At 37.4% G+C, this 21,752-nt stretch overlaps 1 protein-coding gene across 17 annotated transcripts in view; it reads left to right on the top strand.

The window, feature by feature from the left end:
• AOPEP (aminopeptidase O (putative)) overlaps positions 1–21,752 on the top strand; it is a 171,990-nt gene that overhangs the window by 46,315 nt on the left and 103,923 nt on the right. For all 17 annotated transcript variants that reach the window (XR_011723398.1, XR_011723406.1, XR_011723403.1 and 14 more), the window contains 4 exons: positions 12,465–12,654; positions 17,765–17,871; positions 20,296–20,398; positions 20,517–20,624. Coding sequence is in view for 6 of the 17 variants with exons in the window: in XM_071731507.1 (XP_071587608.1) it covers positions 12,465–12,654; positions 17,765–17,871; positions 20,296–20,398; positions 20,517–20,624 (508 nt within the window). In the remaining 11 variants the exon portion in view is untranslated. The remainder of the gene's footprint in view (positions 1–12,464; positions 12,655–17,764; positions 17,872–20,295; positions 20,399–20,516; positions 20,625–21,752) is intronic.

Raw genomic sequence — 21,752 nt, 5'->3', positions numbered from 1 at the left:
GCTCTGTAACTGTGTTATGTATGCTGCTGTGATCTGTAAATAACCTTTGGCTCTCCTAGACTTAATGAGAACTGTATTCTAAGTACTTTGCTACAGCCTGATTATTTCCTGCCACACAGTGTTTAAAATGAATGTGACCTAGGGCATTCACTGGACAAGGAACTTGCAAATAAAAATAGTTTGGAGGGTTTTTTTCGTGGTACTAATTGCAGAGAGCCGTGTGCTGCTCCAGAAGCCATTGTTGAAGCTCTGTGCAGCAGTTGAGGTCCTTTATGAGGTCCCAGAGAACGAAGTTGTTGTGTTGCTCATTATTCCTGGGGTCTGTTTTGTAACGTGTTTTGCGAAGATCTCTTTTGGCAATTTCTTTGTGTAATGTTCATGTGGGGCCAGCGAGGGAGCCTTTGAGATGGTCTGTGCTTCCATGCTGTCAGTATGCTGAAGATACCTCCCTGTCGTCAGACCCATATGGTGTGGGCTCTGCTTTCCCACTGTTTGTTGGATTCATAGGCTTACATAAGGAGGAGTTGGCAGACAGTCAACTAGAGGTAATGCTCATAGGAAGAAAGTAAAAAAAAAAAGAGTGGTGCTTCATCTGATTGTGCTGTTAAGAAATAATGCTTGCTGTCTTTCAAGAACTTTCATCTTCTATCGATTTATCAGATTTTGCAAATTTTATGGAATCATTGGATACAGGTTTGGGTTTTTTTGTAAGAGGCATATTTTTGCCAAGTAACTGATTTGTGGTGAGAATCAGTAGTCAATTAGCAAATCTTCATTATTTATCTCAAGTTAGACCATCCTGGTTTATTTTGGTATGTGGATACTCTTCTTAGGTGGGTACTGGATGCCTGCTATCAGTCATTGCTAGTCGATTGCCTGGTTTTTTTTTAAACTTCAATTATAAACTCCCCCAAAGCTTTCTGTGTTGAGATGTTTTATACATGTTAATATTAGAATAAAATTCTAATCTAAAAAGAGTCACATGCATACATCTGAAAAACTGAACTTGTCTGTTTTTTCTCAAACAGATGTAAAGTATAAAGGGATTCAGAAAAGTTAACACTACTGTGTTCCTTGCAACTGTTCACCTTTTAGGTTGAATTTATTACTTTTTTCTCTTTTCCATCTGTCTTTGAGGTCACCTTTTTCTGATTTTTATTCAAGATTTACTTTATTACTTCGAGGGCTCCAATGCTGATCAATTTTGTGTCTGATCAGAAATCTTGCACAGTAACATAGACATCTCACCTCTGATGAAGCCAGCCCTTCTACCTTTAGGAAGCATCAGTCTGTTAGCAGCTTTTCTTATGTTTTCTACACATACAGCACATCTGATAATATGAAACCCTTAAATTTTATTCTAACTATGCCAAATTATCAAATAATAATTTGGCCAGGAAAATGGGAGGCTGTACAGTAACATACTTATGATCTGAATTCTTCCTGTTTTTCAGTTCTAAGGCTGCTGGCATACTTCCATTTTACCAGTACAATGTACTCTGTACTGCCTGCAGAATTCTACAATAACCGATGAACTGATTTTTTTACGTATTTATGTGGGGGAGGGAGAGAAGGTGTTGTTTTGGGGTTTTTTTTGTTTGTTTGGGGTTTTTTTTTCTTTTTTTTTTTAATGCAAGGAACATGTTCTGAACAGATACACAAAGCTGACAAAATTTGGGAGTTGATAAGCTGAGTGATTCTTTACATTCAGTAGTGAGCTACGTTATTTCGATGATAGTTTAATTCAGCTTCTCTGAGCATCACTACCTGATCTTTATGTGTGAAGGAAGATACATGTGTTTAGAAAGTTTCAGCTTAAAAAAAGTAGCAAGTGTGGAATTCCTTGAAGATAGGTGTATTCTGCATATTCTGCAGAATAAATCAGCATTATAGATAGGGAATTTTCCTTAAATGGGCCATTTTATGCCTATATCCAGACTCAGTGATGCAGGTGTCATATGTAGAAGATGTATTTGGAGGAGCATTATAGCTGTCCAGAAACAAAATGGTGCTGATTCTTCACTGAGCTCTAGGTGTGTGTATATATTTAAATAGTATGTTTAGTTATGGAGCAGATTACCATCTGATCTTGAGAGGATTTTAACTGGCATGTGAGTGTTGATTGGAGAGAAAACTTGTCCTCTTTTCAATGTATGGTTTAATGCTACATAAGGAAATTTAAGATTTTCATTTATTAAGAGCTTTGTGTTTGTGGTTGTAAACACAAATACAGACACCTCCAGAGCTCACCAATGTCTTGGATTAATTCCTGTTTGTTAATATAGCAGAATTAAACTGCAATGACAATGTTTCTGAGAGCCTGAAGGTAGCAGCTTGTAGTTCAGAATGGTACTGAGGGTAAAGAGCTTGCTTTTCGTGATATTTATTACTTCTGGCCTCCTGTCTGATGCTTGTAATGTAGCTTGAGGAAGAATAACAAGGATCTGTAAGATGCTTGGAGACCTGGCTCTTCTGAAAAAGAGGATGGGAGCCACTTAATCTATTATTAAAGTCAGATAGTTGGATGTTTTAACTCTTTTGTCATAAAGCTGGGATTTAAAAAGAAAAAGGTTTTAACCTTGCTTGCACAGATGCTAAGCTTCCTAGCAGATTCTGTTTAAGTGTGAAGTTTTGGAAAGTCCTGTGTTGCCCATTTCCACAGTTGTTATATACTGGTATCTTTGTATTTTTTGTCTTTATATAGCAGTTTTCACTGCTGTATCAAACGCAGAAAAGTGTTGGTGATGAACCAAAATACCATGGTACAGAAGGATTCCCTTTTCCCACACTGGTCCTCAGGTTAGTTGCTCAGAATTTACTACTTAGTAAAGTGCTTGAAAGCACTTTGAGAACATATAGACACCTATACTGACATCATAATTCTTACAAAGTGTCAGTGAGCTGTTTTCTTTCTACTAATTTGGTATTTTCAAATGATGTTGTTTTATCTTCCTGTCTTTAGTTTTGTTATCTTAGGCCATGGGAAGAGGTGTTGTTACTGTTGTGACTACCGTGAACACAGTACTATGCTTGTTGATCACAATAGGAATGTTAGCTAGGGTCTGTTTGTTTGTATGTAATTCTTTGGATGTTTTTCAACCTTTCTATTTTAAACTTGTTCTTTGTTTATTACCTGCCTAGAAACCACTCTCTCAGTTACATAATTTTTAGACTTTTGACATCTGCATGGGATGCATATGTACAGTCCTTATTGGTGATTTTAATCTTCACAGTGACAATAAATCTGGCAAATCCCTCAAGCAATGGTGTAGATTTCTTGATATTTTGATCTTTTTGACTTATTGCAGAAGTTGCTTGATTTCAAATTGTAGGGCTGGAATTGTTATTACTGATGCTCAAATGTCAAACAAGGTATTTCAACAAACTGTTTCATGAGGTGTAGGAAACTTCTAATTTTAGTTATTTTCCTTCTTGACTTTTAAATACAAATAGATAAGACTACTTGAATAGAACTGATTGTTCATGACATGAATGTCTACATGCTCATTTTGGAAGTGTTCAATGGTATGCCTAAGAACATTCAGTAAAGCAATGAAAAATGTGTTGAAAGGAGAGGGGTTAAACATAGATTTTGCTTATTTTATATTTCAATTACTGAATTTCTGGCATGGATTTCTTCTGGTCATGCTTACTAGGAAGAAGTAGGTGGGTTTTTTTGGAAAAGCTGAACTGTGGAACTACAGAATTGTTCAGACTGCTGTCAAAATATTAACTTGTCCTTTAAAAATTAGCATCTACTCGGTTGCAGATCATTGTATTTGACAGGAAATTAGAAACATTATTTTTCATCTTTCCAAGGGCTGACACATTGCTGTCTTAATAATATCATATGAATTATCTCTGCACATATTCATGCTTCCCACCAGTTTGTTGCTGTTGGGCATTTGCTTTAGGGCTAGCAAGAATCTCATGATAACAACTGAGAGTGAAACTGTTGAAACTGGTGGAGGAAAGCATATTATGAGTGCTTTGTCCTTAGGAAGATGAGAAGGACAATAGGTTACACAGAGTGGTTCCAAGTAGGACAGAAGAGTGCTCTTGCGTAAAGTATGTCTCTCTTTAACAGAGTAGATGGCTCTTTGCTTTGGTATTACAAGTTTATAATAATTTTTACTTTTAAGTCTAATTTTAAATAACGAAATTGAACGGTGATGTCATAGAAATTTAATAACCTGTGTCATTCGTGGTATGATCCTGCACTGTTAATTATAGAGATTGATTTTCCTTTATTTGTAATATAATTTTAGAATTTCATGCATGTTAAGATTACGTGAAAATTTGTTACCTTCTGGGTAAATTGTTTGAAGGTGAAATTTAAGGTAGTGTTTTTAAATGTAAAGATACAGAACATTGAATTTGCCAGAATTTTCTTTCTTATTTGTTGTATACAGAGTTATCTTGTCAAACAAGTGCAAGGGAGTTAACTGACAGGAATATATTTTTCATATGACAGCTTGGTAGTGATGAATACTGAGATAAAGCTAACATGGAAATCTGAATAGTCTTGTTAGCCTTCTTGAAGATAACCAGTTGGTCAGCAAAAGAAAGGTGTGTATTACTGGTCAATTTTTTCAGAGCCCTAAATTAGGCCTTGGAAGACATTAACACATTTTCCAGTTATTCTGTCTGTTTTCAATTACTCTGTCCATTGCTATGTGATCCAATAACAATGGCTAGATGTCTTTGTGTGATGAATAAGGGAATCCACATGCACAGTAGCTACTTTCAGCTAAGCTATCACTTTGCCATATGATTCAACAATAAGCATGTCCTGTATAGTGGATAAAGTAATTCTTAGACACACTGAAGCTTTTCTGTCACTGAATGTGATGTAATTTAATCTTATTTTTCCACCAGCACAATAAATGTGACTGTGTGTGAAAGAGAATTTGCATTTGTGTGTAGTTTTACTTCTAAATAATCTTCCAAAAAGGAGGAAAAATTATGCATTTCGAAGAGGTTGTCGTTCCCAAAAGATTTTGTTTACAGTTTTGTTGAACTGTTAAGCATTTATTGTAAGCAGAGCAGATTGTTCTAGTTTTAAAAATTATAATGCTGTTCTGTTTTAGTATTGCATGATATGTGGGCTGCCATAAAGTTGTTACAAATTGAAGGGCTGATATAACATGAAATGAGGCACCTCTTCTGAATGTTGCTATTGTTCAGTATTTAACAAATTAGTATGTTGACATTTGTCACTGATGGATTTAATTATTTGCTGAAAGGGCTTTAGGGGGTTTGACAGCATGAATGGTTTGTCCTACGGACTTCTGAGAATTGATAAAGGCATCTTTGTTCTTTGTACAAAAGCACAACAGATATCTTATTGACTGACACATACAAAAAAAGAAGGCTTGTATAGCAGCTGCGCAGAATAAACTCAGAAATATTTTTGAAGCCATTACATTTTCTTCTGTGTTCACTTTTTTTGTCTGACAACATGTATCTTGTTAATCAATGTAACAAGAAGCATTGGCTTCTGATATATCTTATGTTTAATAATGAAAGAAATAAGCTAACTGAGTTTTGTAGCTTGTAAGACTTATTTGGAAACACCTGCCATGAAACAATGCAGTTTTGTTCTATGAATATCTTGTAAGGAATCTGAACTTTTATGTCATTGATTCATAATTTTTTTAAATGTTAGCAGTGTCAGTACTTTTTAGGAAGTAAATGTGTGTGAAGTTCGAAGGTTAAAGATTGAGTTTCATCAAATAGGGAATGATTTCTTTAAGGGTTCAATATATTCTTGCATATATTGAAGTCTCTTTACTTGCACTTACTCCTAAACCAGGTAATTAAACCATCTAAACATGAAAAATTAATTCTGCAATATACAGCATGGAGAGCTTTAGTCCCCAAGGTTTTTCTCTTTGAAAGATGTTTTTACAGTATTGTAGACATTTGTTACAATGAGATATTGTCTAATTTGGTTTTTTAAGAGAATTCCATTACTTTGTGATTATTTGGGCATGAGGTTTCAAAGAAATCTGTATAAGACATCTTGATGGGAGCTGAGGTCTCGAATCTGTAATTCTTTCTTTTCTTCACCTTTACTACCTGTACAGCAGAAGGCAATTTGCTGCCTGTCGCAAATCTGGGGAGTACTGAAGTTTCTAAATTATTAGATATCATTGGACTTATATAATACATTAGGAAACAATATCAGGAGAGCTCAAAAAAAAATTTAATTCCCTGTCAGTTCCTCTTTGTGATACAGAAAATGTAAGATGAAAATGAGCTGAGCTAGAGCTGCAGTTAGGCATCCTGGGGGCATCAGAGGTCAACTGATGAATAATTCCTCAACTCCACAGTTCTTCCTCAGGTTGACTCCTGACTGGTCTTGTCACCTCTAGTTCCTAATGAGCTTATTACCAGGTTGGGTTAGCTCACTGGCAATACTTGGTTCCCAGACATCAGACTGAAGTCAACATATAAAATACAACAACCTTTCTTTCCTTCTTTTTTTACATGCCAAGTTAGAACATTCGAAGCAGGATTTATTACCATGATATGACTGCAGCAGAACATCAGCCACAACTAAGTCTTTTCATTAATTTTTGTAAAATCCAACTAAATTTTTTTTGGTCTTAACATTGTCAATGTGTGTGCTCTGTGTGATAGAGGAAAAGATAGCATTATTTAAGGAGATTTGTTGCATTATTACCATATCGTTCATCTTGTGATGTGCTCTTGAGAGGTGGATCTAGGGAAATGTTTGTAACCCCTCTATGAGTAGTGAGAGTTTCAAGTCCAGCATTTTAAAATTGTATATGTTAGATGGTGGAGAACAAAGGTACCAAGCTCCAGTGGAAAGTGCGAAATTCAAAATAGACCAGGCTTCAGAAAAAAATTAGAAAATAATTAAGAATATTTTTTGTAAAACTGGCACAAAAATTTGAATCTCCAGAATGTTTCCTGTTGGCTAGATGTTCATTTTATTAGGCAACTAGATACAAACCTTGTTTTAGCAGGTGTACCTGTGCATTTTATACTTGAAGTCACCTTAGATAAAAATATGAAATATTAACCCCACTTTGAGGATCGGTTGTCCGATGGTATTCAAAGAAGTATCACCCTATATGTCGTTAGTTCCCGTTGTTGTAGTTTTAAAAGAAAAAAAAAATTCAGTAGTTTTATTTGCTTATTGACTTTTATTGTCTTTTTATTCTTGAAAAATAATATTGATGTTCTGGATATTTTTTACTACCTTGACCTTCTTTGGATGTAAAGGTTTCAGGCATGCTATGATATATACATGAAAGGATGTATCAGGGTCTTTTTTTTTGTGAGCATAAAGAGAATTGAAATATATGGAATCAGATGGGTTGATACATTTTTCTTTAGGTTGACCTGATATTACGTGCAAGAGCATTAGATTCTTTGCCCATTTTTTAAAGCACATAAAACATATGTATTTTTGTTCAGGTCAGTATGATTGATTCTTTTACAAAACAAGGTCTCCTGGCATATAAACATTGCATTTGTCAACTGTTGCAAATATTTTCAATGTGGTTTAGTTATTTTTTTCATCATAAAGTTCCAGAGCATTTTTGGAATCTGAAGAAAATTTATAACATTTCTTCTGTGAATAATGTCTGGACAAATTAAATAAAAAGTTGACTGGAAAGTCCAAAGACAGTGGAAAGTGGTGTATGTCACAGTTTTATGTGATAATTACATACTGTCTTTTTATGCAGGTTTTAACTTCAAGGCTGTTCACTTGATGCACTATGGGACTGGAGATACTGAAAAATGTCAAGAGTGGTTACAAGCACTGTTGTGAGTGTAGCAGCTGTTTGAGCTTAGGCTATTTTTTTTTTTTTTTTCTGCTAATTGTATAATTTCTTCGATTGTATGCTGAGAGTACCAACTTTACTGTTGTATAGCACTAGAGTTTCTTCTGAGAGGGTTTCACCATACACATCCTAACTGGCTTGTTACTGCAAAGTAGGCAAAACTCAACTGGTTGTCTTCCAGTTCAAGGAGTGGCTACTGCTACTCCATAGTGTTGACATCTTTAATTGGGTGCCTAACTCAAATCCGAAATGCTGAATTGCTGCACTGAGGTGGCTGATACCATCATATTTCCAGCACACAGGGATTGGTTTTCCTTCTCTGTTGCCTATCATACTGTACTGTTGCATGAGTTATGGAGTAAAAAGTTAGTGATTTGTTCTAGAATTACTTTCAACTGTAAATTCCAGTCGCTTACTGGTTTCCCGGTATGGTGATAGGAAAAATTTTTGAAGTTTCCTTTATTTCTGGAATAATGCTCAGAGTATTTTAACTATGAGTTCCTTTCTCTGCAACTGCATCTGCGTGTAAAGTTGAGTTTCTGGTACACTACAAGCCAAGGAAATTAAAAAGGTTGTCTCTGTAGTTCTCTCAGTACTGAACTGTAACTTATACCAGAATGCTGGAAATTTTAGAGGTAAGCAGATATTGTGTATTCTTGTATCTGCAGACCAACTGCACAAGAGTCCTCAAAGATAAATTAAGCTATCATTTGAAGTCTGATGTATATACCACAGACAGTATGCTAATACTGTTCTTTGAATCACTGGAATAATGTAGGCTGAAGGCAATTTATGAGATACTGCACAAACTGCTAAGGGCTGCCATTTAACTGACTAACTTTCTCAAATTCCAGTACTCCTGAAATCTCAGTGTAATGTGTTTCTATTAAAATACTTCAGAGCAATTTCCACTGTTCCCTTCTACATGTTTAAGTGGGTCTTTTCTGTAAATGTAATAACTGTCCAACACATTTAGTAGCTGATTACTTTTTCTAAATAGGAAAAGATAAGCAGTATGTGGAGTACTATGTAATCATGAAAAATATAGCTTATTGTATATATTCCATTTGTAATAGTGATTTTGGCTGCTGCTTAATTTTCAAGCTAGTATGTCGCAGGCTCTGTTAATTCAATAAATACAAAAGGTATCTGCAAATCCATGTGTGTTAAGAGGGAAAGACCTCTGCTTCAAGAGGAATGGGACAAGTCTGTTAGAAATGAGCTTCGTGTTCCTAGTTTAAATGTGTACTTAAGTTCATGCATATACATTTGTCTTGAGTTTGTGTTACGTTTCTCAACTGATTATGCATGAGCAGCCAAAGACAGCACACTGCTACAGCCTATGAGCAAGGCATCTGCATCTAATTCATAAGTTTGGAGAAAAAGCTCTTGCAAAATGGCTTTCAGAGATTTGGTCCCTCAGCTGGTCACATTACTGTTCTGAGCTCTCACACACATGGGAAACTTTTTATTTGTTAAGGAGATAATTTGTTAATATGGTTAGAGTAAGGACCCTTTATCCTTTTACACAAAAAAAAAAAATTCCCTTTGGGGCTCAGCTTTTCTTTCTTATGCATTTGTATCGTAATTGTAGTGTCGAGATTTCATTTAACTGAAGTTAGACTTGGAGAGGCAACTTGCTCCTTCTTTCAGTCAAATTATGCAAATATTTGGCTTGTGAGGGTGTGATTCTGATGAGAATAGTAACTTTTGCTTTAAAAGTGTAACCAAGTGTGTACTTGTTAAAAACAAGTCATTAAATTCTTTTTCTGTAAGAGCTATTGGGAACTCATCCAACTTCCTGAGAAAGACTGGTGGAGTTTTTGTTAAGTGGTAGAGGTTTTCCACCTTCCTTACCACATCCAGCTAGCCTGTTCTGGCCTGCTTTAGAAACTCGGGCCATACATCAGCTAGAGGCATTTGTAAGCTGCACCTACCATGTCAGGTCTTGATGTGATTGCTGGGGTGAATCACCTTTGTCCATTCCTAGTGTATGAGTGGATTTCTTTCCCTTTCAAGTTCAATGAAAGCACCAGCTTACAAAAGCCTTATAAATTGTTCCTAGTAAATCAAATGGATGGTAGGAGGGCCAAATTCCTATTCTGGTTAAAAAAAAAAAAAAACCCAAAAAAACCTTGCTATTGCAGTTTAATCATCATTCTGATTATCTTATTTTTACATAGACACGTTCTTGAATTATTGAGTATTTTAGGAACTGCACTAATATTAGCCATGTGCAAAAAATAACATTTCACATTATAGATGATATTAAAAAATGTAGATGTCGTTCGTATCAGTGGAGGTGGGAGGAGTTTCTGGAATTCAAACTTATTGGAAACAGAGAATCAGTATTTTAAACTATTATGTAGAATCAAACTTGTCCCCGAACATACTATGGAGTGTATATGTAGAATCAAACACACTCCCCGAACTATAGATGCTGGACATACTACAGAAACATATTCAGTCTTTGATAAAATCACTCAAGATAAATTGGAGCTGAAGCTTTTGTGTTGTCATATGTGTCAATATATGAGGCTCTGAGTTGGAGGTACAGTTGCTTGTTAAGGGCAAACAAAATGAAAGGAAACATTTAAGGTATTCTTAGGAAACAAAGTTGCAGGCTGTACCCAGACCCTAAAATGAAATTCTGCTGCAGCACGTAATCTTATTTTTTGACCTTGTAGAAAGTTGTATTCTTATTTTTTGGCCAAAATTTAACACATCTAAATTTTCCTTAGTGAAGTGATTAGTAATCCTTCCATAAAGGAGAAGGTTGTCCAAATGCGGCGTTTCTATTACCTAAGTGACAGAAAAAAGAAGGAAATATAGTCTTTACTTCTACTGTGTATTTATCTACAATAGACTTAAAATGCTGCTTAGAAGGCCTGAAAAAAAACCCTGTTAAAACATGTTTAGAAGCCATGAAGTTACCTTTGTTTTGCTTAACCAAATGGACAAAACAGTGCTAGTAGTATGTCTGGAATGCTATTTACTTGGTCTGTTTCTGTGGTTTTTCTTTGCAGCACTGTACACATGCCACAGTTAGGGGTCATTTACTTACAACTGGCCAAAGTAATACCCCTGAAGCTTCAGTTAATCTTCTCATTAGGGGCCTTATAACAAAAGCTTCATCACATCCAGCAGCTTCTGATCTTGCATTTTCCCCCCCTCCTTCTCTCACTTCTCTTAATCAGAATTGCTTCTGGCAAAGATTTGGAGAGCTGCTTTGTTGTTTTTTTTTCTTGCTTTGACTTGATTCCTCTATTTATTTAATTTGTTATGTTGTTTCTTAAAATGCTAGCTGACTGAAATATGTTAACTGTATTTGCTGGATGATTATTATTATTTTATAAGGATGTGGTTATTGACTTGGTTTTTGTGTTTAAGTATCATACTTTGTGGTCTCAGTTCCAGACATTCAACTGATTGCAAGAAAACTGTGGGTGTTCTAACATTTCCAACGGAAGGGTAGGGAGGGTGGGGAAGTTCTTCGGAACACTGATGAATAATATTTGGCTCTTGGAAATGTCTTAAGGCCATGCACTCCCCTCCCATGCTTTGGAGGCTGGACTTAGTTTGAAAGACCTGTAGCCTTGAAGGTATTACCATTACGCTTAATTTCCTTTCTAACTGGCTGGAGTTGAGAAAGCAGTTGAAATGCAGATTACGGATGGAGACAGTGCAGAAATACTCAGCAGGTGGTGGTCTTGGTTTGTGTCCATCTGTGGCACAGTGCCTTGTTAATGCCTTACATGTTAGTCAGAGGGCTTAATTCTTCTATTTCCTAGATGTACTTAATTTTAAAAGTATGTAACTTTTGAAATCTGTTAACGTCTTTAACATCTATAAGCAAAGCAGAAATTGCTTTACAGCAGAACAGTGAGCTGAGTACTGCAGTATTTCACAATTCAGTGTTTTCAGTAGCAAGGCATTATTTAATGAATTTCCCCCCCTATTTCTTCTTGCAGTATTTGAGTGCAAAGCAGAATATGTATAGATTGGACTGTTCTCTGTTATGCAAAGCAAATATTTAGTGAATAGCAAACCTCCTTTTCATTTCTGTGCTTGTGGTAAAGGATGTTCTTCCTCTTCGTTTGTAGAAATTATCAACTCTGATCACCAGATGGTATCATTCATGCTTGGTTTAAGTTTTAACAATCACATTGTGTGCTTTACATGGCTCTTGTTACATTTGGATAGTGATTTGTTTTCTTTATAAAATATTTCTGCTTTATTTCCAGTTTTGATTATTTAACTGATAAATACTTGCTGCCTGTGTTCCCAGATGCTCATATTTTATTATCCTGGATTATAAATAAATGCTTCTATTGAAGTAAATCAGTCTTGTAATTTGAAAAATATAAAACTTTGGTTTAAGTTACTTCTTACACGTAATAGCTGTTTGACGGTTGAATATAAAACAGCTTCTTGGCAAATTTTTATTTTGATTCTCTGCCAATTAACGATAAAGTACAATCTAATTCCTAAAAGCACCTGAGTGATAAGTTATCAGTCATGATCTAGCATGCATGTAGTAATAACAGACTGACAAGGCTAATAAACCCTATACATTATTATGTCTATTCCATGCATGTTATAACAGGTCAATAATGTGTTTTATCACTCATTCCTATTATGCAGCCCACACATCATCTTCCTGTCGCAGAGTGTATTACCAGGAGGGAGCCATCTCTGTGGAACACGTCTGTGCCATGAAATTGCTCATGCTTGGTTTGGATTGGCTATTGGTGCTCGTGATTGGACTGAGGAGTGGATAAGTGAAGGGTTTGCCACTTTTTTAGAAGATATATTTTGGGCTAGGGCACAACAGGTAAGGTCATGTTGTATCACTTCTCAATTGAATTATGTGAAAGTCAAAACTGTATAAGCTTCTGTGATTTAGCTGTAAATTAAACCTCCTGTGCTATGATGATAAGTCTTTTGAAATAATTAGGAATTTGCATGATAACTTCACTTGAAAAAAAAAAAAAAAATTAAAGTCCTTCCTGATCCACAATGAACACTAATCTTTGCAGAGGCAGAGGTCAGTGCAAATGAGAGTGGAGATGTGTTTGTCACACATGTGCTAAGTTATTGTCACAGATGTACTGCTCAATTATTACAATTCAGATATCAAACAGTTGTTCTGCATTCTTTACCCTTGTATTGTGTTCCTAAAACTGGAATAATCAGAAGAGTTTATTATAATATTCCAGATACCTAATGAAAGTGTCTGCTTTTTTCTGGCGGGCTGTCAAGAAATGTACCTCAAGACAAGATGGAAACTGATGAAATAGGGCACCAGCACTTACAGTTTATTTTCTCTTATATTGCCTAGCATGAGTTACCCTTGTCAGAGGCTTAAAAATAATTGTCTTGCTTCAAGTGAAAAGCTCATAAATTGCATGTCAGCCTGTAAACAGTTCTAATTGTTGTACCTCTGCTACTTCAGGTGTTCCATGTGCTAGCAATTTATTCCTCTGCTTGTGTCAGGTCATTATTCTACCCCTTAACTCTGCAGAACTCCATCTATGGAAGGGCAAGGTGCGAGTTGCAACTGACATTGTATGCTCTTCTGAGCCTCCAGCTTATCATCAAGAATATTTACAGCACCAAAAAAAACCCAAAATTCCTTGTTGCTTACCATGTTTCTGGGACTACAGAGAGAGGAAAGGCATCTAAATACTTTGCTTCTGGTCCTAAAATTAATTTCTGCCTTTACATTGAGCATCAGTCCTCTGCTGTGAGCTGTTCACTTTAATTCCACACTTTTGTGAGAAAACATTTTAATAGAATAGAATAGAATAGAATAGAATAGAATAGAATAGAATAGAATAGAATAGAATAGAATCAGCCGGGTTGGAAAGGACCTCTGAAATCATCAAGTCCAACCCTTAATCCACTACTGCCATGGTTACCAGTAGCACTGGTAACTGGCCACTGAGTGCCACATCAGTCTCTTCTTAAAAACCTCCAGGGACGGAGAATCCTCCTTGGGCAGCCCATTCCAATGTCTGGTCACCCTCTCTGTAAAGAATTTCTTCCTACTACCCAACCTAAAACTCCCCTGGCAGAGGTTAAATCCATGCCCCCTTTGATAGCTGCCTGGGAGAAGGGAACGATCCCCCTCTGGCTCCCACCTCCTTTCAGGGAGTGATGAGGTCTCTCCTGAGCCTTCTCTTCACTAGGCTGAACACCCCCAGCTCCCTCAGCCCTTCCTCACAGGACTTGTGCTGGATCCCTTCACAGCCTCCTTGCTCTTCTCTGGACCTGCTCCAGCACCTCAGTCTCCTTCCTGAACTGAGGGGCCCAGAACTGGACACAGGACTCAAGTTGTGGCCTCACCAGGGCTGAGTACAGGGGCAGAATCCCTTCCCTGGACCTGCTGGCCACACTGTTCCTGATACAGGCCAGGATGCCATTGGCCTTCTTGGCCACCTGGGCACACTGCTGGCTCATTTTAGTTGACACTCTTCTGTGTAGCTGAATGGAAGAGAGTAAGCAACAAAACGGGGTAATCATGTCCTGTTAATTTAGAAGCTCAGGAAATGTATTGCTCCTTTTGGGTTTTTTTCCTTTTTAGAATTTACAGAATTACAGAATTGTCATGATTGGAGAAGACTCCTAAGATCAGCACATCTGACTGCCAATCACCCAAAACCATAAAAATAAAAAATATAATAATATATATTTTTATATCCCATGCCACTAGATGGGACTAGACTTTTATATCCACCATTCCACTAGAGCATGGCCTAAAGTGTGTCCTTTACATAATTTTTAAATACCTCACTGGGTGCCTGTTCCAGCACCAGACTACTACTCTCAGTAAAGAAATAATTCTTTATATTTAGTCTAAACCTCCCCTGATGCAACTTCAAGCCATTTTCTCTAGTTGTTTACTTGAGAGAAGAGGCCAACACCCACCTCACTACAACCTCCTTTTAGATAGCTGCAGAGAACAGTAAAGTCTCCTCTCAGCCTCCTCCAAATTAAACAGTCCCAGTTCCCTCAGTCTCTTCTCAGAGAACTTGTTTTCCAGACTCTTCACCAGCTTGGTTGCCCTTTACTGAACTCTCTCCAGCTACTCAGTGTCCTTCTTGTAGTGAGGGTCCCAGAACCAAACACAGTACTCGAGGTGCAGTCTCACCAGTGCTTGTACAGGGTTGCAATCACTTCTCTTCTTCCTGATGTCCACACTATTTCTGATACAGGCCAGGATGCTATTGGCCTTCTTGGCCACCTGGGCACTGCTGGGTCAGATTCAGGTGGATGTTTGCTAGCATCCCCAGGTCCTTTTCTGCTGAGGAGCTTTCCAGCCACTCCACCCCAAGCCTGTAGTGTTTCATGAGGTTCTTGCAACCAAAATGCAAAATGCAGCAGTTGGTCTTGTTAAACCTCATACAATTGGCCTCAGGACATTGATTCAACTTGTCCAGATCCCTCTGCAGAGCTTTCCTACCCTCAGGCAGATCAACACTCCCACCCAACTTGGTGTCATTTGTTGTTTGAGGCTAAGAAGGCCATGTTTGTTCAGCCTTGAGAAGTGATCTTATTACAATGTTCCAGTACTTTAAGGGGGGCTACAAATAAGATGGGGACTCCCTGTTTTCAAGGGGTCACATGGACAAGACAAAGGGCAATGGGCACAAGTTGCTCCTGGTGAGATTCTGGTTGAACATAAGAGGACAGTTTCTCACTATGAGGACGTGGTCTCCCAGGGGAAGTGGTTGATTCCCCCACTCTGGAAAGTTTCAAGTCTCAGCTCAGCTCAGTAGGGTGCTTGGACATAACGTATAAACAATAATATTAGAAGGTGTGGACCAGAGGATCATTGAGGTCCCTTCCAACTTGACATTCTATGATTCTATGATGATTCTGTGACTTGCTGAGGGAGCACTCAATCGCTTTATCTAGAGCTTTGATAGAGATATTGAACATGACCAGCCCCAAAACTGAGCCCTGGGGAGCACCACTGTTTACCAGCTGGATTTAACTCCATGACTACAACTTTCTGAGCCTGGCTGTCCATCCAGTTATTAATCCAGCAAAGAAAACTCCTGTCTGTGCCATGAACTGCCAGGTTTTCTAGGAGAATGCTATGGGAGATGATGTCAAAGTCTTTACTAAACTCCAAGTAGACAATATCCACAGCCTTTCCTCATCCACTAGGCAGGTCACCTGGTCATAGAAGGAGATCAGGTTGGTCAGGGAGGACCTGCCTTTCCTGAGCCCATGCTGACTGGGCCTGATCCCCAGGCTGTCCTGCACTTGCCATGTGAGTGCATGCAAGTTGAACCACTCCATAATTTTTCCAGGCACCAAGGTCAGACTGGAGTTCCCTAGATCCTCCTTCCAGCCCTTCTTGTAGATGGGCATTGCACTGGCAAGCCTCCAGTGATCTGGGGCCTCCCCTGTTAACCAAGACTGTTGATAAGGGAGAGAGGCTTGACATGCTCTTCTGCCAGCTCCTTCAGGTGCTGTGCAATCATGCAGATGTAGGATTATAAGTATATTTCATAGTGCCTGACAATAAATTCATATACCAGAATAATACCAGTATAATGTAGGGTAATATTAGCTCCTTTTGCTTTCACACATCTCCCATCTTGTCTTATGACATAGAAGCATAAATTACAGAATCACAGAATCGTCATGGTTGGAAAGGACCTCTGAGATCACTGAGTCCAACCATACAGACGCAAGAAGCAAAAAACCCCCAAACACCCACAATCTTGGCTGCTAGAGCATGCCCTGAAGTGCCACATTTACAAGTTTCATAAATACCTCCAGAGATGGTGAACTCCCTGGGCAGGTTGTTCCAATGCCTGACCACTCTTTGAATAAAGAAATTCTTGCTAATATCTAATCTAAACCTCCCCTGCTGCAACTTCAGGCCATTTCCTCTAGTACTGTCATTGTTCACTTGGGAGAAGAGGCCAACACCCACGTCCCTACAACCTCCTTTCAGACAGTTGTAGAGGGGCAATGAGGTCTCCCGTCAGCCTCCTCCAAACTAAATATGATCAGTTTGCTCCTCTGTTTCTTGTATGACTTGTTCTCCAGACCCCTCACCAGCTTGGTTCTCTCTGGACATGTTCCAGCACCTCAGTGTCCTTGTAGTGAGGGGCCCAGAACTGAACATAGTACTCAAGGTGTGGCATCACTAGTGCTGATTGTAGGAATATGATCACTTCCCTACTCCTGCTGGCCATGCCATTCCCTGATATAAGCCAGGATGCTGTTGGCCTTCTTGGCCACCTGGGCACACTGCTGATTCATGTTGAGCTGGCTGTTTGCTAGCACCCCAGGTCCTTTTCCGCTGAGGAGCTTTCCAGCCACTCCTCTGCAAACCAGTAATGTTGCCTGGAGTTGTTGTGGCCAAAATTAGATGTTATTTGTAAGCTGACAACTTGGTATTTATTTCACAGATATGCATCTCTGTTAATATTATGTAAATGGGGGTAAATACAACAGGGTACTTTCATGAATATGTTACAAAAAGTAGGAAAGATGAGTCCAAGTCAGGGCACAAAGCAGCTCTTTGCTTACAAGGCTGGGAAGAGTGAAGGTACAACCAAAACTGATGTGTCAGGTATCTGTACAATAAATTCAGTTCACGTACTTCCAGTCACTAAAGGGAAAGCAACATGCCCATCTTTCTCCTTAGTCAGAAATACATAGCCCACTACTGAACTAATGCATGCAGCAAGGCTTCTGTCTTCCTTAGTGCTACTCTTAAAGTAGCACTGTTATTTTGTTATCTTTTAATTAGCTGTTAATTAATTAACTATTTTGTTTTATTTTCATAATGAATTTGGTGCTGCTTCCTGCATTTACTGCATGTTAAAGGGAAACAGAACAAGTTTCTCTTTCAGAAAATTATTAATGTCTATTGGGAAACAGCAATCAGTGATCTGTAGTTTTTTTACACCAAGCAGCTGTCACATGATGAAGAAAAAGGGCAGCAGGAATTGAAAGCTTTACTTCGCTGGCGAAGACTCAGAGATGAGGTGCAGAATTCTGAAGAAGAGCTTCAAGTTTTAAGGTAACAACATGAACGAATAATCTTTGCTTTTGTATGTTCTGTTGCTCCTGTTTTCTACCATTTTCTCCCTCCAAAGAATATGCATCCAAGTCATCTGATTAAACTCACTGTATTTCCTTATTTCCTTCCGAAGAAAAAAGAAAAGTCAACTTAAATTGACTAGGTTGTTAGTCATCTGTGTAATGCAGTGGCCTTTTGCTTTGTTATAGAAAGCTTTCAGAAAACTTGGAATTTAGTTTGATATAAAATGTCTAAGCAGTTTAAATGAGCCTCTATTCATGGAAAAATAAGGCCATTTTCTGAACAAAGGCCAGTGTTTGAAGCCTGAACAGATTCACTTTCTGTGGCTGAAGACAAACACACACATGAGTGTGGCATCTAATTGACAAGCTAAATGAAGCTTTAAAAAAACAAAGGAAAAAGCATAATGGTCTATATTAATCTAGTTTCTCTTTACATATTACTAGTAATGCTATTCAAACAAGATTTTTGTCTTCAGATAGATGCTGAGCTCAAGGTTTCTTTATATCAAAAAAGGATTCTTGATTTGCTAGTGAATAATAATCCGGGCTGTTTTGATTGGTGTCTTGGGCATATAACATAGTCTTTTATCTTGAGTGACTGCTTAATACCACTGCTTGTCTCCCCACAGTCTTTGACCAAGAAAAACAAATTCACTAATCCTAATTCAAATTGGCCCTGCGCTGACCAAATCGTGGAAGTATAGGGACAGATTTCAAGAGATTTACATAGATCATCCTCCTACCCTGAAATGCAAGCAGTGTACACAGACCATCTGAAGTAGGTTTTTGCTAATATGTTCCTAAAAACCTCCAAAAAAAAAAAGGTTTCCATAGCTCGTAGCTGAACTGTTTTAGTGTTAACAGTTAAAAATTGCCTCCTAATGCACAGATGAAATATCGTTTATTTCATACAATATAGATTTCTTCTTTTCTGTCACCAAGTGCAAGTGAAGAACAAATTGATCTCCTTCCTCTGTATAATCGATTTTACATGGTTTTGGAAGGCTGTTGCTATTTCATTCATTTTGAGGCCTTCCCTTCTTTTTGTGCTTTCTCAGTAGGAACTAAAAGCCTTTTATATTTGGCTACTGTTCACCAACACAGAAATTCATCTCTATGACATCTGAAAAAGTGCCACCAACTTTGCATAACTGTAGTCTTTCGTTGATCTGTTTTACTTCATGATTATTGATAGATTGTGTATCCTATGTGTATGCAGAGTCAATGAAGTTATGTCTTTGAAAGTTATTTGAAGTTATGCTTTATACAATACACACTTGAGAGAAACATAATGCCTGCTCAGTATTCTGGCAATTTCTTCTTCTCTGATGTCTCTAGTTTCTTAGGACTCACATACGGGCTTTCCACTTGTTTCAGTCAAATATAAATAATCTCTACTATTTTTGTGGCATGGGCTTGTCAAGGTTCTCTCTTTGCATGTATATTGGTTTGTTTGTTGTTTTTTTTTCCTTCTTCTTCATTCTGAAAGAATGTCCATGTGGTTTCCAGAGTTGATATCAAAGAGAGAAAATTTCAGTCTTGACATTGCACTGGATTTTGAGTCTGTACTGAGGTTTGTGCCGATTTGGGCGTATGTTTTTAATACAAGGATATTAGAAGTAATTGATAGCTGCTGCTTCTTGCCAATTACCTGCATATGCCAATTAATCTACACATTATTTTTCTGTTTTATTTTAAACAGTTAAAATTTCCTGAGATACAACTTTTTGAACTGAATTTCATGTGCAGTGGTCCTAAGTTTGGTTCCTAAACGGTGAAAAAAACCAGCATTCTGGACAAAATTCCAATAAGAAACCACCACATAGATACAAAAAACGAAGAATGTTTTTCCTCGAAGTAGACATACATATGAAAGAAATTCAATCCTAGGGGTTAGCTCATGAAAAGGGTGTGAGTGATATGGTTTGAAGAATCATGCACTGCTGTGGTTTATGTCAGGCTTATTCTGTAGAAGTGTGGGAAAAAATGTTTGGTTTCCAAGACTAGTCATTTAAAAACCCAACTGTAGAGGTTGTTTCAGTCACAGACTTAGGGTCCCAAGAGAGACATCTGTCCTCAGACCACTGTTAATTGCCTGTTTCCCCCTTTCCCCTCTCCATCTCCCTTTCCCTTTCCTGTTCCCTTTTCCTCTCCTCTCCACTCTTCTTCTCTCCTCTTTTCTCTTCTCCATTTGTTTGTCTCTAGGCCAAGTTATTTACTTGAGGTAAAGAAAAAGACTGATCTAGTCACAGGTGTCTAAAGCTACTAAATGAATTTAGTAGTAGTAGTAAATGCAACTAGTCTAAAGCATTTAAAATGCTTTCAACTATGAGAACATGTAATTTATTAATTATTTATTTACCTGGGTATGCAAGACTTAGACAATGTGTTAAAATTTCAGGCCCAAAAAGGAGAGCACAGGAGAACTGAGTGAGTCTGGAGCATCTATTATCAAATATGGTCTTAAAGCAGAAAAAGCCTTTATGCAAGTTCACTATTTGAAGGTGAGTATTGTCAGCTGATTTTTATTGAAATTGCTTAACTAATATGATAAAAACTTCTTTCTTCTATACATGAGTGAATTAATAGCATCCTATTTGTTTCTGGCTTCATTTCTTCTAGGGTTATTTCCTTTTGCGGTCTCTGTCAAGGACAATGGGAGAGGCTTCATACCTTACATGTTTACGAAAATTTGTCCATAAGTTCCATGGGCAGCTTGTCCTTTCTCAGGTACTGTGCTTGGGATTGTTCCTCACATTCTAAAAAAACAAATTACCTAAACTTTCAGTTTGATTATTTAAATCACCACTTCTGCTTGTTTTGAAAGAGAAAGGCAATTGTAACTTGGCAGTAGTGGTGAAATTTCTACCTTCTAGAGTGCAAAACATTTTTTTATATTATGGGTTAACATAACTTGGACACCCCACTAGTTGGTGATAATATAAACAATGGGTGATTTATTGTATTTTTTAAGAAAAACTTAATCTTTTGAATGGTCAGTATTCATAGGTGCTGGGTTCTGAAAAACAGGGTGATTTATCCTACCGGAATTATCTCCTGTTTCTATTTGTCCATAGCTATGTGCATAATGCAGGTAAAAAAATCTGTGTACTATATAACTTCTATTCTATGCTTTTTGTGGTTTTATCTTCTTTCATAGCAGCTTAAACCCAACTTTCATTGACATTGCTGGGGAGCAAACTTTAATATCATCCTGTTGCTTCATCACTGTGTTAAAAATGAAAAGAGGATAGGGCTATACTGCACTGTAAGGACATTTGCTTTCTTTGTAAGAAATCTTTAAAATTATATTTATTTCAGTGTCTGGTATAGGTATATAAGCAATCACAGTAGGAATTGCAAATGCAGAAGCAATGAAGTCAAGGTAGTGCAGAGTTTATTATTACAGTTCCTTCTTGAGCAAGCGTGCTGTGAGTGTTTAAATGAATAAAATATGTCAAATAAATCAAGGTAGAAATGCTGTTCAAATATCATAGTGTTGTACCTTCACCCTTTCCAAAATAATTGTGAAAGTTCCCAGCTTTAGGAATTGCAAGGACAAGGGAAAGTAAAAACAGTGAAAATAATTGCCCATGTTCTGAATACTAGTCTTGTTTTCAGTTCTTGTAGTATTTTTCCTAGATGTGGAGCTGCAGGTGCAAGGAAATTACTTCAGATGTGAAACATTAATCAGTTTGCCTTTTTTGTTCATTCTGATTGCATGTTCAGTATGTTTTTAATACTAGTTTTTGTTTATTTTAGTTACCAACATATGAGTAAAGCAAGTCTGGAAACTTTGAGAAAGATTTAAAAAATATGTTCCATTTTACTTTCAGTGACAGAATTCTCTTTGTAGCT

Source organism: Heliangelus exortis, chromosome Z, assembly GCF_036169615.1.
Source record: "Heliangelus exortis chromosome Z, bHelExo1.hap1, whole genome shotgun sequence".
NCBI classification, from domain to species: domain Eukaryota; kingdom Metazoa; phylum Chordata; class Aves; order Apodiformes; family Trochilidae; genus Heliangelus; species Heliangelus exortis.
Note: the sequence above shows the minus strand (reverse complement) of the source record. Positions and strands in the feature narration are given on the sequence as shown.